The sequence below is a fragment of the Vicia villosa genome, linkage group LG2 (assembly GCF_029867415.1).
Source record: "Vicia villosa cultivar HV-30 ecotype Madison, WI linkage group LG2, Vvil1.0, whole genome shotgun sequence".
Lineage (NCBI taxonomy): Eukaryota > Viridiplantae > Streptophyta > Magnoliopsida > Fabales > Fabaceae > Vicia > Vicia villosa.
Window position 1 is genome coordinate 169,941,732 of NC_081181.1, and position 22,571 is coordinate 169,964,302.

At 36.1% G+C, this 22,571-nt stretch overlaps 2 protein-coding genes across 4 annotated transcripts; both read right to left on the reverse strand.

Annotated features, from left to right (window-relative positions):
* Window positions 1-4,538: 4,538 nt before the first annotated feature.
* LOC131652932 (lysine histidine transporter 1-like) lies at window positions 4,539-19,587 on the reverse strand. Of its 3 annotated transcripts, XR_009298887.1 has the most exons (4): window positions 19,458-19,587; window positions 13,333-13,490; window positions 6,869-6,939; window positions 4,539-6,779 (listed from the first exon to the last, which is right to left on the reverse strand). XR_009298887.1 is itself a non-coding variant. In XM_058922930.1 (3 exons), exons 1-3 carry the CDS (start codon window positions 19,506-19,508, stop codon window positions 6,897-6,899), a joined length of 252 nt encoding a protein of 83 aa, XP_058778913.1. In that variant the 5' UTR covers window positions 19,509-19,581; the 3' UTR covers window positions 4,539-6,896. The 3 variants fall into 3 exon arrangements, 1 of the variants encoding a protein (XP_058778913.1); XR_009298886.1 differs by having other exon boundaries at window positions 6,869-13,490; XM_058922930.1 differs by having other exon boundaries at window positions 4,539-6,939; window positions 19,458-19,581.
* A 1,180-nt stretch (window positions 19,588-20,767) lies between these two features.
* Window positions 20,768-21,802, reverse strand: LOC131650619 (uncharacterized). Its single transcript, XM_058920323.1, has one exon. It carries the CDS (start codon window positions 21,800-21,802, stop codon window positions 20,768-20,770), a length of 1,035 nt encoding a protein of 344 aa, XP_058776306.1.
* Between the last annotated feature and the right edge of the window lie 769 nt (window positions 21,803-22,571).

A 22,571-nucleotide genomic window follows, 5' to 3' on the forward strand; every position in this document is an offset into this window, starting at 1 on the left:
TGAAGACATGGGAAAAACAGCTTTCATTACCCCCTGGGGCACGTTCTGCTACCGTGTTATGCCTTTTGGACTAAAGAACGCAGGGGCAACTTATCAAAGGGCTATGACTACGCTTTTCCACGACATGATGCATAAGGAAGTGGAAGTCTATGTGGACGACATGATTGCCAAATCAGAAAACGAAGAAGATCACATACAGAATCTGACAAAGTTATTTCAACGCTTACGGAAGTTTCAGCTTCGCCTGAACCCCAACAAGTGCACCTTTGGTGTCTACTCAGGAAAACTCCTTGGTTTCATTGTCAGCAAACGAGGAATTGAAGTAGATCCAGACAAAGTCAAGGCAATTCAAGAAATGCCTTCACCCAGAACCGAGAAACAAGTTAGAGGATTTCTTGGACGTCTGAATTACATCTCGAGATTCATATATCTCATGACTGCAACTTGTGCTCCTATTTTCAAACTTCTACGGAAAAATCAAAGTTGCGTCTGGACAGACGATTGTCAGAAAGCGTTCGACAGCATTAAGGAATATCTGCTCGAACCACCCATCCTGTCTCCTCCAGTAGAAGGAAGACCTTTGATAATGTACTTAACCGTCTTAGAAGACTCCATGGGTTGTGTCCTTGGACAGCAAGACGAGACAAAGAGAAAAGCGCATGACAGCTTTATGCCACGGACAGCTATATCAACAAAGAATGAAGAAAGCTTTCGACAAAAAGGTTCGACCTCGCACAATCAAAGAAGGCGACCTTGTACTCAAAAAGATTCAATCTTTTCTCACAGATTCGAGAGGGAAATGGACTCCCAATTATGACGGCCCCTACGTGGTCAAGAGAGCTTTCTCAGGAGGAGCCTTAATACTCACGACTATGGATGGAGAAGAATTCACCCGTCCTGTGAACGTCGACGCAGTCAAGAAATACTTCGCCTAAATAATTAAAAGAACAGCTCGCTAAGTCGAAAACTCGCAAAGAGCGGCTTAGGCAAAAAAGAGCGTCTCGGTGAATCGAAAACCCGAAAGGGCGATTCAGGCAAAAATTAGAGACATAAAAAATAATAATCAATCCCGGTAGACTTAAAACCCGAAAGGGGTAGTTTACGCAAAAGTTAGGGATAAATGGCAAGTAACTGTGTTCAGGACAAACTTGATCATTCAAAATCCATAGCGGAATATTCATCAGCAGTAGGTCATCTTCTACGAAGCACGAATACAGCACAACTCGGAGTGGAAGGGAGAGATAACGGTCGTCACGTTTCATCGTAGCCCTTTTCCCGAAAATTACCAATTTCCAACTTTGTAAATACTCCATGGAATCAAGCATTTGGCTGATTACCATTCCATATATAATAATTTGAGCCTTGTGTTTTTCCTTTGCAATCTAGTCTTTTTCAGTTTCTTAGAATGCATTTTTAGTTTAAACAGTCATTTTCTTGAAACAAATGTTTTCATAAAATAAAAATGAATTTACTTGCAAAAAACAAAGGTGAAATTTCTTTCTAAGGTTTACAAACAATAGGAAGAATGCAAACAGTTGCTCCGAGAACGGGTGAGACTCCGGGAACCAAGTTTTCCCCATGAGGTCGCTTTGCGAACATCTCCCAATGACGGATCTTTACTTCAATTCTTATTACTCATTTCAAACAGCGGACAACTAATAACCAGATATTCCCGAGAGAGTTCGAACTCCAGGAAGAGGACATCTTCTGATCCACGAGAATTCAAGTCGTATCTTAGGATTTTACATCTGCGACAATTCTATTCACTTTCACTTTACACTTTACAATTATCATAATATTCATGCATACATTACATCATAACTGCATAGTCAAATTAGGCTTTTAAATCATGAGAACGCCTAAGTCATTAAGGCATGAACTCAAGTTTCCCCTGCAAGTCCTGGAAAAACTTTTTCCTTCAAGACAATGATCCATATAGAGAGATTTCCCCAAGCAAGTCAATAAATGGTAGTCTCCCTCAAAGAGATAGTTTGTTCACTTTTGGAATCCCTCAACTGAGAATCTCCTGCAGAGCGACATTCGACAGTCTTCTTCAGATAAGATAGTCTGCTTCACATTCCAGAACTCCCTACAGGTTTGGTATTTCCCCAGCAGGGTCAAGAGGTGCCACTTCTTGTCAAAGGAAAATTCAGAATCTCCCAGCAGATCGACAAATGATTCCCCAGCGGAGTCAGTGAATGATAGTCTTCGTCCAGAAGATGGTTCAGATTCTCCAACAGAGTCAGCAAATGGCAGTCTCTTTCAGCAGAAGACAGTTTGCTCACTTTCTATCACAACAAAGTCAGCAAATGGCAGTCTCTTTCAGCAGAAGACAGTTTGCTCACTTTATCATAACAAAGGTCGACAAATGGCAGTCTCTCCCAGTAGAAGACAGTTTGTTTCCCCAGCAGTCAGCAAATGGCAGTCTCTTTCAGCAGAAGACAGTTTGCTCACTTTCTATCACAACAAAGTCGGCAAATGGCAGTCTCTTTCAGCAGAAGACAGTTTGCTCACTTTCTTTCATGACAGGGTCGACGAATGGCAGTCTCTCCCAGTAGAAGACAGTTTGCTCCCCAAGCAATTGGCAAATGGCAGTCTTTTCCCAAGAAAAGACAGTTTGTCTGCTAAATACTCAAGAGATCGACAAATGACAGTTTCTTCAAACAGTTTGTCTATTTCTGGGATGTTTAACTCCCCACAGAGTCAATGAATGGCAGTGTTCCTCTTAGGAAAATAGTTCGTTGATTCCCCAGGCACCAATCGACGAATGGCAGTTTTCACCCCGAAAACAGTTTGTCCGCCTTCAAACAAAGTCATTAGCCCCTCAAAAGATCATGAGGCCATATGACATTCTTTCAAAGACGTCAAGTCAAAAGGGAAGATGGTGAAGTTTCTTTACTACCGTCAAATGGCATCTTATCTCCAAGCGCTGATAAGAAGTTTGATGAGGAAACAAACCTTTGAAGTTTCTTTACAGCCGTCAAATGGCATCTTACCTCCAAGCGCTGGTAAGAAGTTTGATGAGGAAACAGACCGTTGGAAATTTTCTCTTTATCTGAGATATTGTCCAAACACAACCGAGACCAGTTTCGAGATATGGACATCCGAAACGAGGAGAAGTTGTTTACCTTTTTCTAAGTATCAACACTTAGTTAAAGAAGATGGATTGCGCATCTTACATTGCCATCCATTCACCAGAATCCACATCAAGTATTTCTGCAGGAGTTAGTCTCCTCATTCCCCGCCAAGTGCGACAACGGGATCAAATCATGCAAAGATCTTATCAATTACAACATCTCAGGGGCGCCCAAAATTCGGGCATTCTTTGATATTTAAGTCTCTTTTACGCAGGAGAGATCGAGATCTCAATCTCTCTCCCTCCAGATAAAAGAAACTTAAATAGGGGCATCTGTCATACCCTAATTTTTGACCCCCCTGAGATGACATATCTTCAGGATTTTTCATCAGGTCAAGACAAGTACCCAGAGCAGTCATTTCTCCATCTGATACCTAATCAAGGATGCACAAAGACAAGAAAGCTCAGGCAAAGGATCAATCAATACAAAGATTAGCCTCTAATACAATCATGGAGCTCAAAAACTTCACTTTTCTCATCTATGATTGATTAGACATCCAGTCATATGAGTACAGGCTTACTCAGGTCACCAGACTAGGGTTTTGAGCCTATCAAGGACTAAAATCAGGGATCACATTTGGGAAACCCTAAAAAGCCCCAGAGGGTCATTCAAAGACATCAATCTTCTTCAAATAACTCATATTACAAGATCTACTGGACATCACACTTCAATTCAAAGTCTACAGTCATTACTTTCACATGGTCGACAAATTAGGGTTTTGACCTAATTCACCAAGATAGTTGACTTCTGATCAGGGCATGAATCCAAAACTCAAGACATGATTCAAGGATCTCTACTACCTCCATATAATCCATTTATATCATCCATTTGGGGAGAAGATCTTATTTCTACACAAAAGCCCAAAAATTCACTTTGTCAGGAAAAAGTCAACTGTGAAGGATCATCATTGACTTTTAAGGTTTTTGGTCAAAAAATGACTTTCAAAGATCAATATCATCAATATATGGATATCAAAGTCATTTGGCCAAAGAAATTCAAAGAAATTCATCAAGGAGCGAAAAGTCGGGAATTAGGGTTTTTAAAGGCATGGTGAGATCTCAAAATTTCACCTACACAACTCAAAAAACTTCCAACATGAAAGTTGTAGATCTTGCAAAATAAAACAACATCTTACAAGGGAACTTTTTTCAAAAGATCAACCATTTATGAAGTTTTGGAAATTTTGAAGTTTAGGTCATAAACACTTAGAAATTTTTCTAAGTGTTTTAACCTAGTTTTCTTCCAACTTTGGCCTCATTTTTCACAAATTTCCCAAAGGAATCTGAAGAAGACATAAACTAATGATTTGAAGTAGATGTTTAGGGCTTTCCAAATTGTGTTCAACCTTCTCAAAATTCAATTTGAGCTAGGAGTTATGCTTGTTCAAAGTTGGCCTCATAAAGTGAAATTATAGGTCATGTGCAAATTGGAACTTTGCAATTTTGTGCATTTTGCTTCATGAATGGATGCTACACGACCCATAACATGTCTGAAACAATGCCATGCATTCATTTTCACCATGGCATGAAGATTGAAGAAGATTCCCAAAAGCAAGAACATGTGATTATGTAATCATTACTTTTGAGAATTTATGATAAGCAATGATTCACCAATTGGAATCTTCTCCTAAGCCAATAGAAACTTGCTACATATCAGAAATGTTCCCTAAGATCCTGCAAGATCAATGGTTGGGAGAATTGGCTCGAAAATGCATCATTGCATTTTGGAGATTCTTTGAATTTCTTCATGGCTAAGAAACCAAAACTCCCTCACTAAGGAAGCTCACTCCTCTGCAGCTATACTGATCCATTTGCCTATAAATAGAGGCCTCATTCTCATTCAGAAAACACACCAAAGCAACTCAATTACTTGCTTTCTCTTTCTCTCCTCTTGTTCATTGTTTTTCAAAGTTCTTTGGCAAGAAGAATCGTTTTCTTCAAACCAAAGCTCATCTTTGGAAAGTGAGCATTCCAACATCTCAAGGGAGGTCATTTGAGGTGATCCAAGCACCTGGATCACTTCTGTAAGTGGAGGAACACCATTGTTGCTCTCACTTGGAAGCATTTGCAGTTGGAGGTCCATGGAGTAACTCAGGGAGTCTCAGGCCAAACCAATCATTCAGACACACTCCCTAGGTCATAGTGGAGCTAACCAGATGGCTGCAGCTCACCTGTAACTCCAAATTCAACAACCTCCATGTTCACTTGAAGCTGAAATCGAGGGAGGTCCATAGAGCAATTCAGGAGGATTCAAGCTACAATAAGCATCCAGTTAGCATCATTGAGTCTCAGGGAAGCTATTGAGATCATTCATTCAAGCCCAGGTGCTCTCCATCATCCTCACGACCTTCAGTTTCAGAGGTAAGTTTCTGAACTTCACCTCTATAATTTAAGTACTCTTTGTGAAATAGCTCGATTCTATCTTGTTCAGCATCATCAGAGGATTGAAAACCCTCTATCATCATTCATTTATCTTTCAGTATAGTCATTTAATTTGATTTTGAAATTTTAGGGTTCTTCACGATTTCTGTTAAATTAATTAGATGTAGTTAATATTAGTTCATGTTAGTTACATATTTAGAATCGTGAGTGAATTTAGAGCAAGTTTCGTGTTTACATCATGGCAAATGATTGAGAAACGAGTGAGTTCAGAAATTCAAAAAATCATGGAGCTTGAGGTTGAAGACGAAGATGGTGGTGGCGCCATTTTTAATTTCTCAGGGGAGGGTTTAAAATATATTTAACTGAAAGCGTTTTATAAACGACTAAACAACTTGCCCTAGTGGCCACACATGCGCCTTTAGTATCATCATGCCACAAGTCTGGGGTTCGAATCCCCCTCGCCCCAGACTTTTTGATTCTTTTATTTTTTAAGGAATTACAACTTGTTTTGAAATATGACCAAGTGGAGGCAACTTACTAACACCAAACGCGCGTTGGCGCAGTGGTGTTATTTTGAGTTGTTGGCTTCAAGGGCGTGGGTTCAAACCATGGTGAGGCCAAAACATTATTTTTTATCACTTATTTACTTCAATTTTCTCACAACTTCATATAATTAATTAACCTATCAAATTAATTTATTTTCACTTCATTTTTTACACACATGCTATTTAATATCTCTATTTTGTGAATAATAAAAAAAATCATAAAAATATTATTTATTTCACATGTTTTTATTAGGTTTAAAATAGTATGGTGTTAGGTGTTTTCTTAAATACTTTAATACATATTTTCACTTTGTTTTAACCTAATCATTTTTGTAAATAAATTTATGATAAAACCCTAATCACTTAGGTCTTAATTAGGCATAGATCTTCATCTTTGCTTTAATTAAGTTGACTTTTGTCAAATCTCAAAACTGTTTTCAATCTCTGATAAAATCAAATGATTAGGGTTTTCAAACAACAAAACCTTATATCATTCCAAATCATTTTTTCAAATTGCTTTTATCACCAGTACTGTAAAGTACTGGGCCTCTAATAGAGTGTAAGTCCCAAAAATCTTCTCTTCTTAGCTTGTTTTTCAAAACTGTATTTTCAAAATCTTCTTTCTGTTTTCAAAACATTCTTCTGGTATTTGAAGGGCATTATTCCCGGTGAAACTCTTCAGATACCTATGTGACCTTTGTCCATCTTCACTTCTTCTGTTTTCAAAAACCATTAACTGTTTATCATATATATTCAACTGTTATCAACAAAAACAACAAAAATACTGTTGAGGCTCTGTACATACTTCTTCAATGGCCTCCACTCCATCCAGGTTAGGCTTTACAAGCTTTCAATTTACAGTCTTTGTTTAAATTACTGTCAAATATAAACTGTGCATATATTAGTTTAGAACTGCGTTTGAGTATAAACCTTAGGACAGTTAAACTATATATATATTATAGGAATATGACCTAGGATTGAGAATGTCTTCCCGGTGAAGGCTCTTTCCTAATTAGAGATCTGTAGTTCAAACCCCCAAGATGAATTATTCCCGGTGAAACATCTTGGCAAAAACCTTAGAATCCAAATAAATAGGACACATCCACCCAAAGAGGAATTATTCCCGGTGAAACCTCTTACCCATTTGCTTAGAGCCAAAATAAGTTCAAAACCACATAAGCTTTCTCTTGTGCTATAACAAGGACCCTCGATTAGCCTCCTCTTGGGCTTTGTACAAGGACCCACAGGCTTCTTAAAAGCATTTCCGGCTTCCTCTTGAGCTTGTATACAAGGACCCATCAGGTTTCTTATAAACATAGGAACAGGTCTTTAGTCACCTTTTAACCTACCCTGGTGAGTTTCTTCCAATTTAAACCAGACTTTAAAACAAGCTAAGTTTGTCTCAATTTTGCATTGAGTACACTTTTTGGAATGAGAGACATGGACAGTCTCTGTCACCCTTATCTTCATCAATCCTCCTTAGTAGAGTCTAGGATCTATGTTTTGGTCATCCTCAGCATTGAGTCAGCCTTCATCTTGGGCTTTAAACAAAGAGTCTCCACTAGATAATCTTTCTGCCATCCATTTTTCAATCTCAAAATCCCTGGAAAGGGTTAGCCTCCAAAGTCATTTAAAATCAATCCATTCCTTCATTTCAATAAAAAACCCCTGGAAAGGGTTAGCCTCCAACATCTGTTTTAAATGTCAAAACAATAATTTCATTCTCTTAGGAGATAATTTCCCCAAAAGAGTCAAAACACCCCTGGAAAGGGTCAGCCTCCAAAAAACATGATAAAGTCAGTCTTTTAACAGACAAATTCACCAGCTGAGTCAAAATCCCTGGAAAGGGTTAGCTTCCAAAAGAAAAACAGTCTTTTTTAATCTCCAGTATAGTTAAAACCAACAAAAACAGTTAGCCTCAACCTTGGGCTTCATACAAGGCACCCAAACAATAAAACTCCCCTGTCAAGAGTCTCCCCAGTGAGTTCTTCATCACTCAGTAGCCACAACCTTGGGCTTTGTACAAGGCAGATAAACCATATCTTTCATGTGTCAAAGATTCCTAACACTTAGGATCTTTCCCCATATAGTCATACATACTTAATTCATTTAAGAGTCCGCCACAACCTTGGGCTTTGTACAAGGCAGAAAATAATATTTTCCCTAACTAGAGTCATAGTCTAAAAAACCACAATTATCCTCAACAGTCAGCCACAACCTTGGGCTTTGTACAAGGCACACAAATAGAGTCTCCCTAAGTAGAGTCAGCCTCAATTCTGGGCTTTGTACAGAACACAAAAATACCCTGTAATTAATCCCCAGTGGAGCCATCTCCCAGAGTCAATAATATTAATTAATCAATCAAAAAGCCTCAAGCTTGGGCCTCATACAAGCCAGCTAAAGTCAAATCTTTCATACAGTAGATAGACATAGCTTATCTCTATAGAGAGATATTTTTTACTACTCTACCACATTCAAACAAACAAACATTTCAAATTCAATTTCAATCAAAGTCTCCCATTTAGGACTCTGAAAGACATGCTCTGGCACATCCCCAGACTTGTACACTTTCCCTAATTTGGACGAGCATTTTTCTTTCATTTAAGAGGCATCTGACTGGCATACTTGTACACCCAAGTAAGGTCCCCCTCTTGAATGAAATGAATCCAGTTATTCTGTCACTCCTTTAAATGTTTGTGGTAGAATAGTACAAATACCTCTCTGTAGAGATAATTTCATGTCTCTTTACTGTAAACAGAGATTTAATTCCAAGCTTCAACCTTGAGCTTCAAGCAAGGCACCAAAAACAATTAATTTCCCTAGTTAGTTCCCCGAACTACATTAAGCTCTGACTTCCACTAGGGATATGTAGGCATGAGGTTCACAAGGAATCTCAGCGAGCTAATAAAATACCAAAAATAGTCAGTCTGTCTATCTGTCTGTCTTTCTTCAATCAATTCAATTCCTTCTCCTAACACAAAGGAGAAACTTTCCCAATCATTAGCAATAAACACAAACACAATGACACAGAGAAGGTTCCTGTAGAGTACTACAGATATGTAGGGTGTTTAAACACTTCCCTATGTATAACCGACCTCCCGGACTCCAGAATTTCTAGTCTAGGTGTAAATCCCCACACTTAGCAAACTCCTAGGGTTTAGTTGAGATCTTTTTTCCCCTTTCCTACTCGTAGGACAAATAAGAAAGTTCGTGTGTTATCGTAGGAAGAACTGAAATAAAATTCATCCCACCACGGGCGCATTCTCCTTCCAAATTTCGCGTGAAGGGTCTAGCGTGCCGTCCTCCCAAGTGAAACGGGGAGGTAAAAGAAAACGACACCACATTGAGGTCATCTCAGATCTGGAGGATTCCAACATGAATCATTTTCTTACCATGCTTTCATCCAAAGAGTAGATGTATAATGCAGTCTTTAGCCTTAAAAAATTAGTTCCCCTAGCCCACATGGATTTGGTGGAGTTTCCTACCATTCTTATTGGGAAATTATTAAAGATGATGTTTGTAAAGCAGTCACTCAATTCTTCAAAATTGGTTGTATCCTTCCCAATAAAAATCCAACACAATCATCCTTCCTAAAACCAAATATTCTCACACAATGGATAAGTTCTGACCAATTGCTTTGGAAAATTTCAAGTTCAAAATCCTTTCTAAATTTGTAGTAGATAGGTTGGACTCTCTCATGCATATTCTCATATATAATGAGAAAAAAAGTTTTATTAAAGGAAGAAACATCAAGGATTGTACTTGTCTGGAATCTAAGGCAATCAATGTAATAGACAACAAAAACTACAGTGGTAACCTTGCCCTTAAAGTAGACATCTCAAAAGCCTTTGACACCACATGTTGGAATTTCCTTATGCATGTCCTCAAAAAATTTGGATTCTTTCCAATCTCTTATCAATGGATTCATAAAATTATTTCATGAACTAATCTATCTATTGGCATTAATGGAGATCAATATGTATTTTCAAATGTTCTAGATGGGTCAAACAAGGAGATTCATTGTCCCCGCCCACTTTTGCCCAGCTGAAGATGTCCTCAACATGAGCATCTCTAGATTATTCATTGAGGGTCGACTTGATATTTATTCTTGGCCTATTGCCTTTCTAAAGAGAATATAAAAGGCCTATAGAGACTTTATATGGAGTGGAGACAGTAATGCTAGGAATATTGTTAGATGGCGTGGGAAAAAATGCCAACCCTTTGCATATGGAGGTCTAGGTGCAAGGTCTTTAATCAAATTAAATGAATCCACAAACCTAAAGCTTTGCTAGGAAATGATGAACAACAATTATTCTTTAGCCATTTTTCTCAAGAATAGAGTGTTGAGACCTCGTGAGATTATCAGGTACCGCATCTTCTCATCCTTATGATCAACATCAAACCTGAATTTATGACCCTAAATAGGCACACACCTTGGTCTCTTGTCACATGAACATCCATCAAGTTTTGAAAATACTCATGGTGTGTCCCTCTTCTCCTCCTGGATACTTCTTTGGAATTTATTCAATCACATGGAATGAATGATAAATCATAGGCTTAAATGCACCTTTGGTCCCGGTAAGTTAGCGAGTTTTTTATTTTCGTCCCTATAAGTTTTTTTTTTCTGGTTCTGAGTCCCTATATTTCACTTTCGCGTTTGTTTTAGTCCCTAAAATCAAAATCTGCAGGAAAATTCGCAGGAAAACATGCAGATTTTCCTGCGGATTTTGGCTTTAGGGACTAAACCGCAACCAAAAAGTAAGATATAGGGACTCATACCAACAAAAAAACTTACAGGGGCGAAAATTAAAAACTCGCTAACTTACAGGGACCAAAGGTGCATTTAAGCCTAAATCATATGTATCAGACTATGTTCAGGAAGGTCAGTTGTCGTTGTCTACAAAATGGAATAATTTGTTCCCTTTATTGACCCACAAGCTACCTCAAGCTCCAAGTTTTACTAAGGCTAATATAGACTATATGGTATGGAACAACTCTATTTTTGGTCTGCTCAACTTAAAGAATTCATATACTTTCAAAGAAATTAGATTAGGACAAAAATATTTTGATTATTCCGATACCTCCATCCAAGTTAATGTTAGTTTGGAGGCTTATGAATTATAAGAACCCAATTGATGATAAATTAATGAGAAGATGAATCACTATGGTCTTCAAATATTTCCTCTGCAACTCTAAAATGAAGAGCACATATCACATCTTTTTCTACTACAATTTTGCAAAACATCTTTGGATTTGGCTTAGCAAGAAAACCAGAACAATCAACCTTCCATCAACATTGGAAGATTGGCTCCAACACTTCATAATTGGTAGGTCTAAATAGGATACTTTGGTGATGAAATATTCATTCATATTTTCATCAACCAAATTTGGGAATCTAGAAACAACCTCAGGCACATAAACCATCTCCCAAATCTTAAACTTGTAATCAAAAGGATCTCATCACATGCAAAGCTTCTTGGTAAAAGTTCATCATCAACAACTTCACCTTCTATGGAAGATTTCTCACTTATTAAGGCTTTTTATTCCAACCTTCATTCTCCTCGATCTTTATCTATCCAAGAAGTGCAGATCTATGTGCTTGTAGGTTTAATTAAGAAGCAATCAAAGCTAAGTAAGATATGCCTAGACATGTCAACATCATGGTTTTGATGATGACAACTCATGAATATGTAACATGAAAAATAATAAAAGTATATAACAAGACCTTGATAACAACACCACATAAAAACAAGCATGGGCTAAAGCTATTTCAAGCAATCAAAGTAAAAAAACATAGTTGATCAAGATATCTGAAGAGTTGGGATTTAATATTCACTCTGATATCCTCTGATGATGGCTTCTGATTTAAATATATATTAAGCGTCATCTCCGTGAAGACTTAAGTGAAATGCTTATGTGATTAGCTTATCTAGCAATAGACCCGAAGCTTCAGATTATGGAAATGAGAAAGCTCATTTGTTTGTGTTTGAGTGAATAGTGTTTCATAAAAACAAAAAGGCATTTTTCGTAAAGTAAAGTCATTTTGAAGTCTCCATTTCTTTAATAAAATCACCTAAAATTGTTTTTAAGCCTAGTAAGATGAGTTGGAAACTGTCAGAATGATTAGAATATTCCTCTATCTCATTATCTCTCTTAAAGTATTTCTTCGTTCTCTCACATAAATTTGCTCATAGTGCTTTTAGAAAGGTTCTTGTGTTTTAGTGAGGAAGTTGTTCTGGAAAGAGTAATATTGTAAATTCACCAATAGTTCTTTTTCCTCTTGAGTGAATATTTCTACCTTAGGAAATTTTTGTTTGGGTTTAGAGCTAAACTCACTAAAAGCTCTTTTCAGGGATTAATGTTAAGTTTCCATTTGGTTCGTGAGTTCCACCAATTAAGAAAAATCTCTCTTTCTGGGTTCTTGAAGATAACCATTGAAAATATTATTATTGGTTCGTGATCTTTGCCCATTGTAAAAGCTCAGTTGGTTTGAGAGCATCCTGGTGTAAAATCTCGATTTAGTTTGTGGTCAGCCTGATATTAAATATTGGTTCGGTTCGGAGGATATCCAACTTAAAACTACACCTAGGTTCGATATAAGTCCATACAAAATCTAGGTTTGTCTTAGAGATTTACTGCTCAAAGCTTTGTTAGGTTCTTGCATGAAGACTAACCGCTTCAATCCATTGTTCGCTGTTTGGTTAGAAGTAAACCCAAAACCATTATCTATTTCCGCTAGTTGTTCAGGGATATTTAAGAATTTAAATGGGGATTTTCTTTCGGTGCGGTTATGAAAGCTATTGAAATAACTAAGAGCAAAGGTTGGCTCACACTTTAGATTGAAACATGATATCTATTGGTGGCTTAAAATTTTTCCATCCCTTCCTTAGTGCCTTGGAGTCTAAGAAAACGGTGGAAAACTTGCATGGATCCAACTGATCAATCTAATATCATCATCACACACATATATAGAGAAGGAAATAACAGTGCTAACTTTTTTGCTAATATAGATCTTACTTTTAATTCCATAATATTTTTTATTTTATCCCTCTTGAGATAAAGAATGATTTTATAAAAAATATGTCAGAATTGCCTTTCTTTAGATTCACTACTTTTTGATGAGGCTAACCTTGTTCCCCTCTTTTTTATAATTGTAATCTTTTTCTTCTTTTCCAATATACGAGCCTTTATTAAAAAATTATTATATTTGAAAGCATAAAAACCATACAATTAAAAAAAATGTAATCTGGTTTTGAAAAAATAATATACCATCCAAGTTGTGACATGGCATATGGAAGACCAAGAACACCAGCTCCAACCATAGCAGTAACATTGTGAAAAGCTGAGTACCACCATTTCGCACTCCTATCTGCATTAATTGGAAGCCATTCTTCAATTTTCTTCTCCCTCTCTGATTTTTCTACAATCTATTGGAATAACCATAAATATTTAAATGAGATAACGCTATAAAATGGATCAACCAAATCACAATAAATTATTGAACGTGACTATTGATTTTTTGTTGAATGCAAAAATATTTTTAATTATTACATTCAAAATCCATAATAAATTTCATATGCAATAGAAAGAACAAACACCATAGGGAAAAATCCCAATTAAAAAACCCACTTAGGTGAAAAAAAACAGTTGTGTAATATGATTAATTATTATATTTATAATGTTATTTTAATCTTTAATATTGAAAATAATTTAAATCCCATTGCAATAGAGATAATTTAACTAAAATAGCTGGCCAGAAGACCTTCAGAGATCTTCCAACCTTCGAACCCTAAGCTCCAAGGTCAAACATCAAAATAACCTTAGTTATAAACTATAATTTTTGGACATGAAATTCTCCACAATGTCTAATAACTACAAGCTAGTTTAGGCACGCAAGAGGTGAACGATTTGCTGAACAATTCCTATAACCTAGTGCAACATTATAATTTGCACTTCCATGCTGAAAGAATACTTTGGATCAAAGAAAATTTGCCGGTAGGCCTCAAGATCGCTAGTTCGCAATCTTCCTTGAGGATACTAGACTCCACCTCATAGTTCTAGATGAAGATGCGAGAGCCACATTCCACCGGATGACCCTCATCATCATCGATCTCTACCGCCCCATCCTGAAGGGATCAACCACACGACGCTTAATCACAGGCTAGTAATCAAAAGAGAAATGTGATTTCAAGAAGAATCCTCGATAGTAGGATCCCTAGACCTCATGAAAAGAAACTAAAGCTAGAGAATAATGAAGGAATAGAGGAACAAGACAAATAATTGAGCATATAAATACTAGGCTGGACTATTATCATGCTCCAAGAGGCATAAAATTTAAGCTCTTCATGTTATCCATTAAGGGATCCACGATGATATGGGTCAAGGACCTCCCATACAGAAGCATAATTTCTTAGAAGTTTTATGACTCCTTCACTGCCCAAATCACAATGCAAAAGCGGAAACCCACCATGATAGTCCTGCTCAACAAAATGCGTCAAAAAGAAGGATACTCTTCAAAAATACATTGAATTATTTACAAAGGTAGCAATATATGTAAGGGGAGAAAAACACCTTGAAATGGTGGATATTCAAAAGGGGTTTAGGCAATACTGCATGTTCCATTTAAAGTTGGGACTGGAGGGAGCCATTAGCTTAAATCTCATGTTGTAAAGAGCCCAACCCTATATTTATTAAGCGGAAGAAATCATAGATGAAGAAGGAAAGATGGGCTGAGGAGCAAGGAACCCCAGACACAACCGAACAACTCATAAAGACTCCAACCTTCGTAGGGATGATGCAAACTGAGGTTCTTGAGCTACATTCTCATCATAAACTCCCATGAACACATCAAAGGTGCTAATATATCAAGAATACACAAATACTTAATTTAAATAAGTGAGGATTAAGAACCTTTATCAAGTAAGGGAGTCAACCAAGATAGATAAATCAAAGTACTGTTGTTTCCACAAAAGTCACGACTATAACACAGTCAAATGCATCCACCTAAAAGATGCGATTGAGAAAATGTTCAAGAAGGGGCGACTTACCCAGTGCACCCATACGGACAACCAGAATAAGGATCAAGACATAAAGAAAGGCTATAAGAGGCGATAGGACTCTCCAAGAAAAAAATTATCCACCACTAGGGACAAAGGTACCCAAAGAAAATTATAGAAGTCGTCATTGGGCTAAAGGAGAGAAAGACAACAATGACGACAAGGAGGAAAACATAAAATTAAACTGTCAATTAATTGCATCCACCACATGAGGCATTTCTCGACCAAGGAACCCCTCCAAGGGCACGGTGAAAGAAGAACTGTTGAGCTGATGGCGGGTTAGCAAGGAATAAGGAGAAAATTATGAAGGAAAACCAAAGACACCTATTCTCGAATTCTGGAATAGTGAAAAAGTTGGTGGAATCCAACATGAAAATATTCCTTTGGTTAAAACAACAAACATATCCAACTTCGAAGTTCTAAAATCCTTATCGACCGAGGGGGGAGTTCTTGTGACATTATGTATGTGAAAATCTTTGAAAAACTTGAAGTGGAAAAAGAGAAGATGTAGCCATATGAGAAATATGACCTACAAGTTTTCAACAACATAGTCACTCGACCACGGGGGTACATTGAGCTAATGGTAACCCTATGAGAAGGAAGGGAAACCATGACGCTTGACCTACAATTCTTAATATTCCCCTTGCGAAGCATCTACAAGTGTATCCTGGGCTGACCCTTCGCAGCAACGTTGGATGTGTTGAATTCCTCAATCCACTTAAAAATGAAGTACCACAATGTTCATGACGAGCCAATGATGATATGTGGAAACCTATATGGAGCATGAAGGATACATAAGGTTTTGAAACACAACCAAAAAGTTAAGGATAAAGAGAGTACGGTGGAAATCAATGTAGCCTCCCTCGCCAAGAATTAAAAGAAATATCGACCAAATCTCTGAAAGGAAATACCAAATAGGTCTGGCATGAATCATACTAATTTGACAGGTGCATGGGACAACTCTGAATGAAGGGTGAATTTGGCCACAATGTGCCCTACCAACATGCCTAGAGACCAAAGTTTTTTTTGCTATATACAGAAATCACTTTTTGAATCACAATGTGATATCATTTTCATTGAGAATAGATTTTTCACCAAATTTCTCTTCTTATGATCACAAAGGAGATGCACGACCCAAGTATGTTATCGTAAATTCCACATGTATACGACCAAAGGCATGAAAACCTTAGAGAAAAAGCCATAGGGATAAAGACCACATGCCATGAAACAAAGTGGTGATCAGGGCCCACCCCGCTTTTAGTAGCTATCCACTCTAGAGCACATAGATGAGTCCATACTACATCGACCTTGTACCAAGTTCAAAGTTGGGGGAAGGTAAGGGGTATGGACCCTCGAGTGAGAACACCCCTAGAGACATTCAACAAAACCTTTGAATATGAACTTGAACACCATCCAATACCCGGAAAAGCAATTTCCTAGAACTAAAGCAACACACTGATAGGTAGAAACAAAGGTAAGAGAATAAAATAAGAAATTTGCTATAAAGAAGTAGGCATGGAAATATATTTACTTTGTTGAAAGTGTTACACCGGGTAAGATGACCCTAGGTATAAAAAAATAAGATATTACGAGTCTAGTTGGTCCCCGACAAAGACCGACTTCCCATCCATCATCTCTTGATACAAACAAATCTTGTATCACAAAATATGCACTTTAGGATAAAATATTTCTACCTATTGTAAGATATTTTCAAAAGAAACCTACAAGGACCAACTTCCAATCCATCATCTCTTGATATACTCACGCGAAACAGTTATATCCTATCGCGTTTTGAGATCCTAAATGAGAGCTTTCCATTTAAGTAAGGCTTCCAATTTAAAAAGGAACGACCATAAGTAGAAGCATATGGTAGGTATAAATTTAAGTTTCACATCCTTGTAAAAAGTAATCTATGAGAAGGGATTTCGCCAAAGTGTAAGACATGAAGAACCGAAAGTCCTAAAGTCATCTCAAAATAGATATAGTTAACCAATGTTCCACCATCAATGGTGATTTTCTTCTTTAAACCTTCCATAAACTTTATTCTCAAGAAACCTATGTGTTTCAAACTGTCAAACTAAAGTTTGTGCCACTACAACTATGAAGTATTGTCCATTTTGGGTGTAAGAAACCTCACGGGTTTGTCCTTTAGAAAAGGCGTCTCATTGGATTGAGGTGTTTGGGTGTTGTATATAAACTTCCCTTATCCTCGAATTCTGAGCAATGTGAGAATATTTTGGCCAACCCGTAATAGTTGCCCCATTCGAGGCTAAGGGGCACAGTGTGAACGTGGAGTTCCCACAGACGGAGCAATATCTTGCACCGTCGATCTCAAGTTCGTGTCAGTGTGGCTACGAGGTATTGTCCTCTTTGGGTGTAAGAACCCTTAGGATTTCTTTTAGGAAAGATGCATCGTTGGGTTGAGGTGTTTAGATGTTATAAATAAACTATCCTTGGCCTCGATTCCCAAATAATTTGAGACTATTTTGGCCAATTCGGAACATCTAGTAATGTGAACAAATATAGAAGGAATCAAAGGTTTTGAGGTGTTACCTTGAAATAGATGAACTTGATAACTCGCAAAATATATGCTCCTCCTGAAAAGGTGACACAAAAGCACCGAAATGATGGCCAGTTAGAAGATTTTGACGAAGATGAAAGAAGTCGAAAACATAAAAGAAGAGCTCTCAAAGTTCGCGAGTGACCAAAGGGAAGATGGTAAGCCGAAGACTTCTCAGATACCCTTCAACAAAAGCGACCATATGATCCATCATAGTAAATATTGGGAAAATCGTACCACCAACGCTCGAGATTTTACCTCAGACTATTCCGAATATTCGAATGCTCCATTACAGAGAAACATCATTGCTACGAGTCATAGGGTCACATATTGAGACTCCCTTTCAAAATGTTTCTAATCTTGATAGGGTACTTAATGGATATGTTTCAATGTCATTGATGGCCCTTCAAAACTCTTCCATTTCCTTAAGCTAGAAGCCAAAATCAAGACACACATGACAAGCCCTTGTTCTACGAGTAGGAGCAAGGGCTTGGGGGAAAATTGTTCTTAATTGCTCGCCATGTTCACGATAAAAGACCCATTAATAATGATCACACAAAAAATAATGCAGAACGGGTGAGACATCGCCCCAACCCATGACATGTGATTCCGACTTCTAATATATTTCCCACTATTGGATCTTGTCGGGCGACAACATGTTCAAGGCGTCGAATCTCACGAAGACAGTTATAACCGTCCATTCTATATAAAGACAACACATACAATATCATGTATTATGTCATTCACACCCTCAAATTAATTTATGACTCACTCATTGATTTGAGTAATGGAGTGTTAACTTAACAGGTCTATTCCCGCCTCGCCATACCGAAAACTCATTGCATCGCATTAGAGCTTCATTCCCTTCGATCTCTACCCATTTAATCTTATTTCTCAAATAGTTTGATTGTAATATATATCTAAAATAGATATAGAATTATCCGTGATAGAAAATTCAAAAGTGAAAAAACGAATATATATATATATATATATATATATATATATATATATATATATATATATATATATATATATATATATATATATATATAAGAGTTTAATTTATTAACCATATTAAAAAATAGTACTAGTAGCATTTATAAATTAAAATATCAAGATAGTAGGATTTTCTAAAGACATTTTATTGGTATGTAATTAACTATTTTTCGTTTGAAGAGTGATAGGTGTAAAATTTCAGAAAATCAAAGTATCTGGACACTTTGTAAAACAAAAATGTATTTAGAAAAAATCTGAGATAGAAGTAAAATGCTCCAAAAACTGTTCCTCTGAAATAAAAAAAGAAGCCTGGACAGCATATTTATTTTATAGAACTAGACAACTACTTTGAATTGAAAAAAAAAAAGCCTTATAATTCAAACATCAATATGATTCTAAGATTACACCCATTACTAAAAAATACTCAGTTTGCCTCAACAATAAAAAAAAAATTACATCTCTGCATAATCTTGTTATAATTTCAACCTGTAAAATTGCTAATAATAATAAAAAAAATATTATTATACAAAATCAAATTAGACTTGTTTCTTCTATCTATTTGATCTTTATTTTAAATATGAGTAATTAGATCTTAAGATGTTGGAGTAAGGACTAATTACTTACTATTTTTTGTAATCTTTAATATCAGTAAATCTTAGCCTTAGATGGTTTGTTAACAATTTTTATTCCCTCTGAACCTAAATATCTATACCATTTTGAGCTGAAAAATATATAATTTATAAAATAATTAAAAAAAAGAAAGTAGAAAGAGATGTACTTACAGTTTGGTTGTGAGGAGGAAGACTTGAGTTGAAAGAATTTGGTGATTCCATGAAAGAGAGACACAAGAGAAGTGGACCTAGTATTCTAATACAAGTGATATTTACTACACAGGTATTTAATGGATGAGTGTTATGGTTCTCACATGTATTTGATTAAATATATACTTTTTCAATCACTATTATAAATCAGTTTAATTTTAAAATTTATTTAACAATTGATGTATTTGATTTAGATTGATTAGATACATTTGTTGATCGATTAAATAAAATAAGTTAATTTTATTTATAAAAATTAAAAATAGGTAAATAAATTAAAAAGGTCATATATATATATATATATATATATATATATATATATATATATATATATATATATATATATATATATATATATATATATATATATATATATATATATATATATATATATAAAATTTATTTTGCTGTCCTTGATATTTGACCATAATAACCATTCGTTTCTTTTTAATTTTTTTCTGTTACGAAGCATTTTCTTATAAATATTTTGTTTTTAAAAAATGGCAACTATTTGCAATATATTAATACTTTTAAAGATTTTTTTATCAAAACATATAATTTAAAAACTAAATTTGATATATATTTGTGATTTAAATGATTGTTTTGAAACAAAATTAACATAAATGATCCAATTATTCTAAATGTCATATATAAAAGATCAGAAAGCAGTAATATTTGACTTATATTATTCAACGAATAGGAACACTTTATGAGTGGAAAGACTTATGGATTGAAAATGAAGCAAGAAAGCATATGCTATTGCTAAGTTTGAAAAAGAAAGGGACTTTGTTTTTCCCATTTTGAATTTGAGGTTTTGTTTTGAAGAGATGAGTGAAAGGAAATGATGGATTGAGACTATACATGTTGAAGAGTCAAGACCCTAGAACTTGACGTCGATGATGGATCTAAAATTCAAAATTTGAGCACATAATATGATGAGTTGTTGAGCTTTCTTTGTCTGAGGATGACAATTTCAATTCTATTATTACTATTGGACAAATTCATGTATGTGACTCTTGTAAGATATTATTTTGGTTATACGAAAAAAATGAGAAAAATTAAAATAAATTACACCCTAAAAACGAAAAAAAAATCTAACACATCTAATATGGTATAAGTTAATTAAGGATATGATGTAAGATAATTAGACGGAAAATACTTATATGAAAACAACGATAACACATGGATTTACACACAATAAATTACATTTTTTTTAATAGGCAATTGATTGATAAAGCTCGCACTATGGGTGCAACCCTTACAAACAGAGAACTCTAGAGAGTGATTGCATCGGATAAAGGAAGTTTAAACCAATCGTAGTAATTTGATCTAAACTTAGAATATCCGCTAGATAACCATCTCCAAGAAAGGAAAATAATATTAGAACAAACGACATCAAAACAAAAAACCTTCCCGTCGAATATAATACCATTCCGCATGATCCAAAGACACCAAATCGTAGATAACCAAACCACATTGATCTTAGCCTTTCTACTAATGTTCTTCACCTTTTCTTGCAAAACACCAAAATCAAGAAACTCCGCCATGGTGATCGCCTCCGAAATGTCAAGCCATTCAAACATATGTTTCCAAATCTCTTTTGCCATATGACAATGAAAAAAGAGATGAAAAGAAGTTTCAACATGATCACCACAAAACTCACAATCCGGATTAGCCAAATTAGAAACTCCTCTTAATAATAAAAGATCTTTAGACGGAAGGCGCTCAACGAAAAATCTCCAAGAAAACATCTTAATCTTTGGCGGTAATGGAATGCTCCACATAACTTTCAAAGAACGAATCACATGAAGCTCCCAAGCTACGGATTTAGATTCATTAATTATCCACGAAATGCCCGCTACCGTAAAATCCTTATCCGAATTAATGAACCAACCGTAAGTGTCACTCGCAACATCGCTCGGAGTGAAACCGTCCACTAGCTCACAAAACCGGTGCCAACTCGGCAAAAATGCCGCTGCTGCCCCCACTACCGAAACACTACCATCTTCCTGGGAAAATAAAGCTTGAACATCCCACACATGTCTTCCATCAACCCAACTCAAAATATCAGCTACCGAACAAAATTTCTTGGGAGATAAATCATACAAGTCCGGGAAAGAAAAGCGAAGGGGTTTGTCTCCCACCCACAAGGTATGCCAAAAAAGCGTATCCTTCCCATTCATGCAATTACTTTTGAAACACCCGGTAAAACCGTACTCCACGTGCTCATCTAGCAAATTAATCTTGCACAAATCCCTCCACCAAATCGAGTCTTCACTACTACTCAATTCTCCGCTAGAATCTTGCATCTTTAATTTTGGGCTAACATACCTCACTTTAAGAAAATTACTCCATATAGCATTATCATCATTTAAAATTCTCCACTCCACTTCAAAAGTAAAGCTTTATTAACCTCCTTCACATCTCTAACCCCCAATCCACCTTTCTCCTTAGGCCTACAAACAACATCCCATCTCACCCAATGAATGCTCCTTTTCTCAAAATTACCTCTCCATAGAAATTCACTTTGAAGCCTTGTCTCTCTCTTCCATTAAACCAACCACTCCCATGATGGCAATTAAAAACGAAATTAGACTTTAAATAAATTTCAATTTTTTCACTTTTTATTGGTTGTTCCTAAAAGTATGGATTTAGGTTCGTATATATGCAAGTATTTCTCAAATTGGACGCTGTAAAGTAATTGCATATGAGCAATACTTGCTTAGGCATAATCATAAATATCAGAAGCTTCTTTGAGTAAGGGGACCGACTCCTTGTATCAGAAGTCTTTTTGACATGGTGGTGGTCAGATGGCGTGTCATGTTGTACTGTTCGTGACGAGTAAGGGTGTCTATCAACGGTGATACAAGTATGTGAATAAAAGAGCTTCCGTTTGCGAGAGAGCATAGTGGATGGACTCACTCTTGACAGAGAGATTGTTGAGAAATAAATGTGAGTTGTGTTGAGAAACAAATGTGAGTTGTGTTGAGAAACAAATGTGAGTTATAAGTCTCACATTGCTTGAAAAAGTGAAAATTGAGCACTTTATAAGTGAGAAGATCCATTCACCTATCACCT

What these genes read in the sequence shown, in the direction of transcription:
- LOC131652932 (XM_058922930.1), bottom strand. Translation starts at nt 19,508, where the DNA reads ATGGAATCACCAAATTCTTTCAACTCAAGTCTTCCTCCTCACAACCAA. An exon ending in TTCCTCCTCACAACCAAACT is followed by an intron (nt 13,491 to 19,457) that starts GTAAGTACATCT and finishes TTATTCCAATAG; the next exon opens with ATTGTAGAAAAATCAGAGAG. An exon ending in GCCATGTCACAACTTGGATG is followed by an intron (nt 6,940 to 13,332) that starts GTATATTATTTT and finishes TATATTTGACAG; the next exon opens with TAATTTAAACAAAGACTGTA.
- LOC131650619 (XM_058920323.1), bottom strand. Translation starts at nt 21,802, where the DNA reads ATGCAAGATTCTAGCGGAGAATTGAGTAGTAGTGAAGACTCGATTTGG.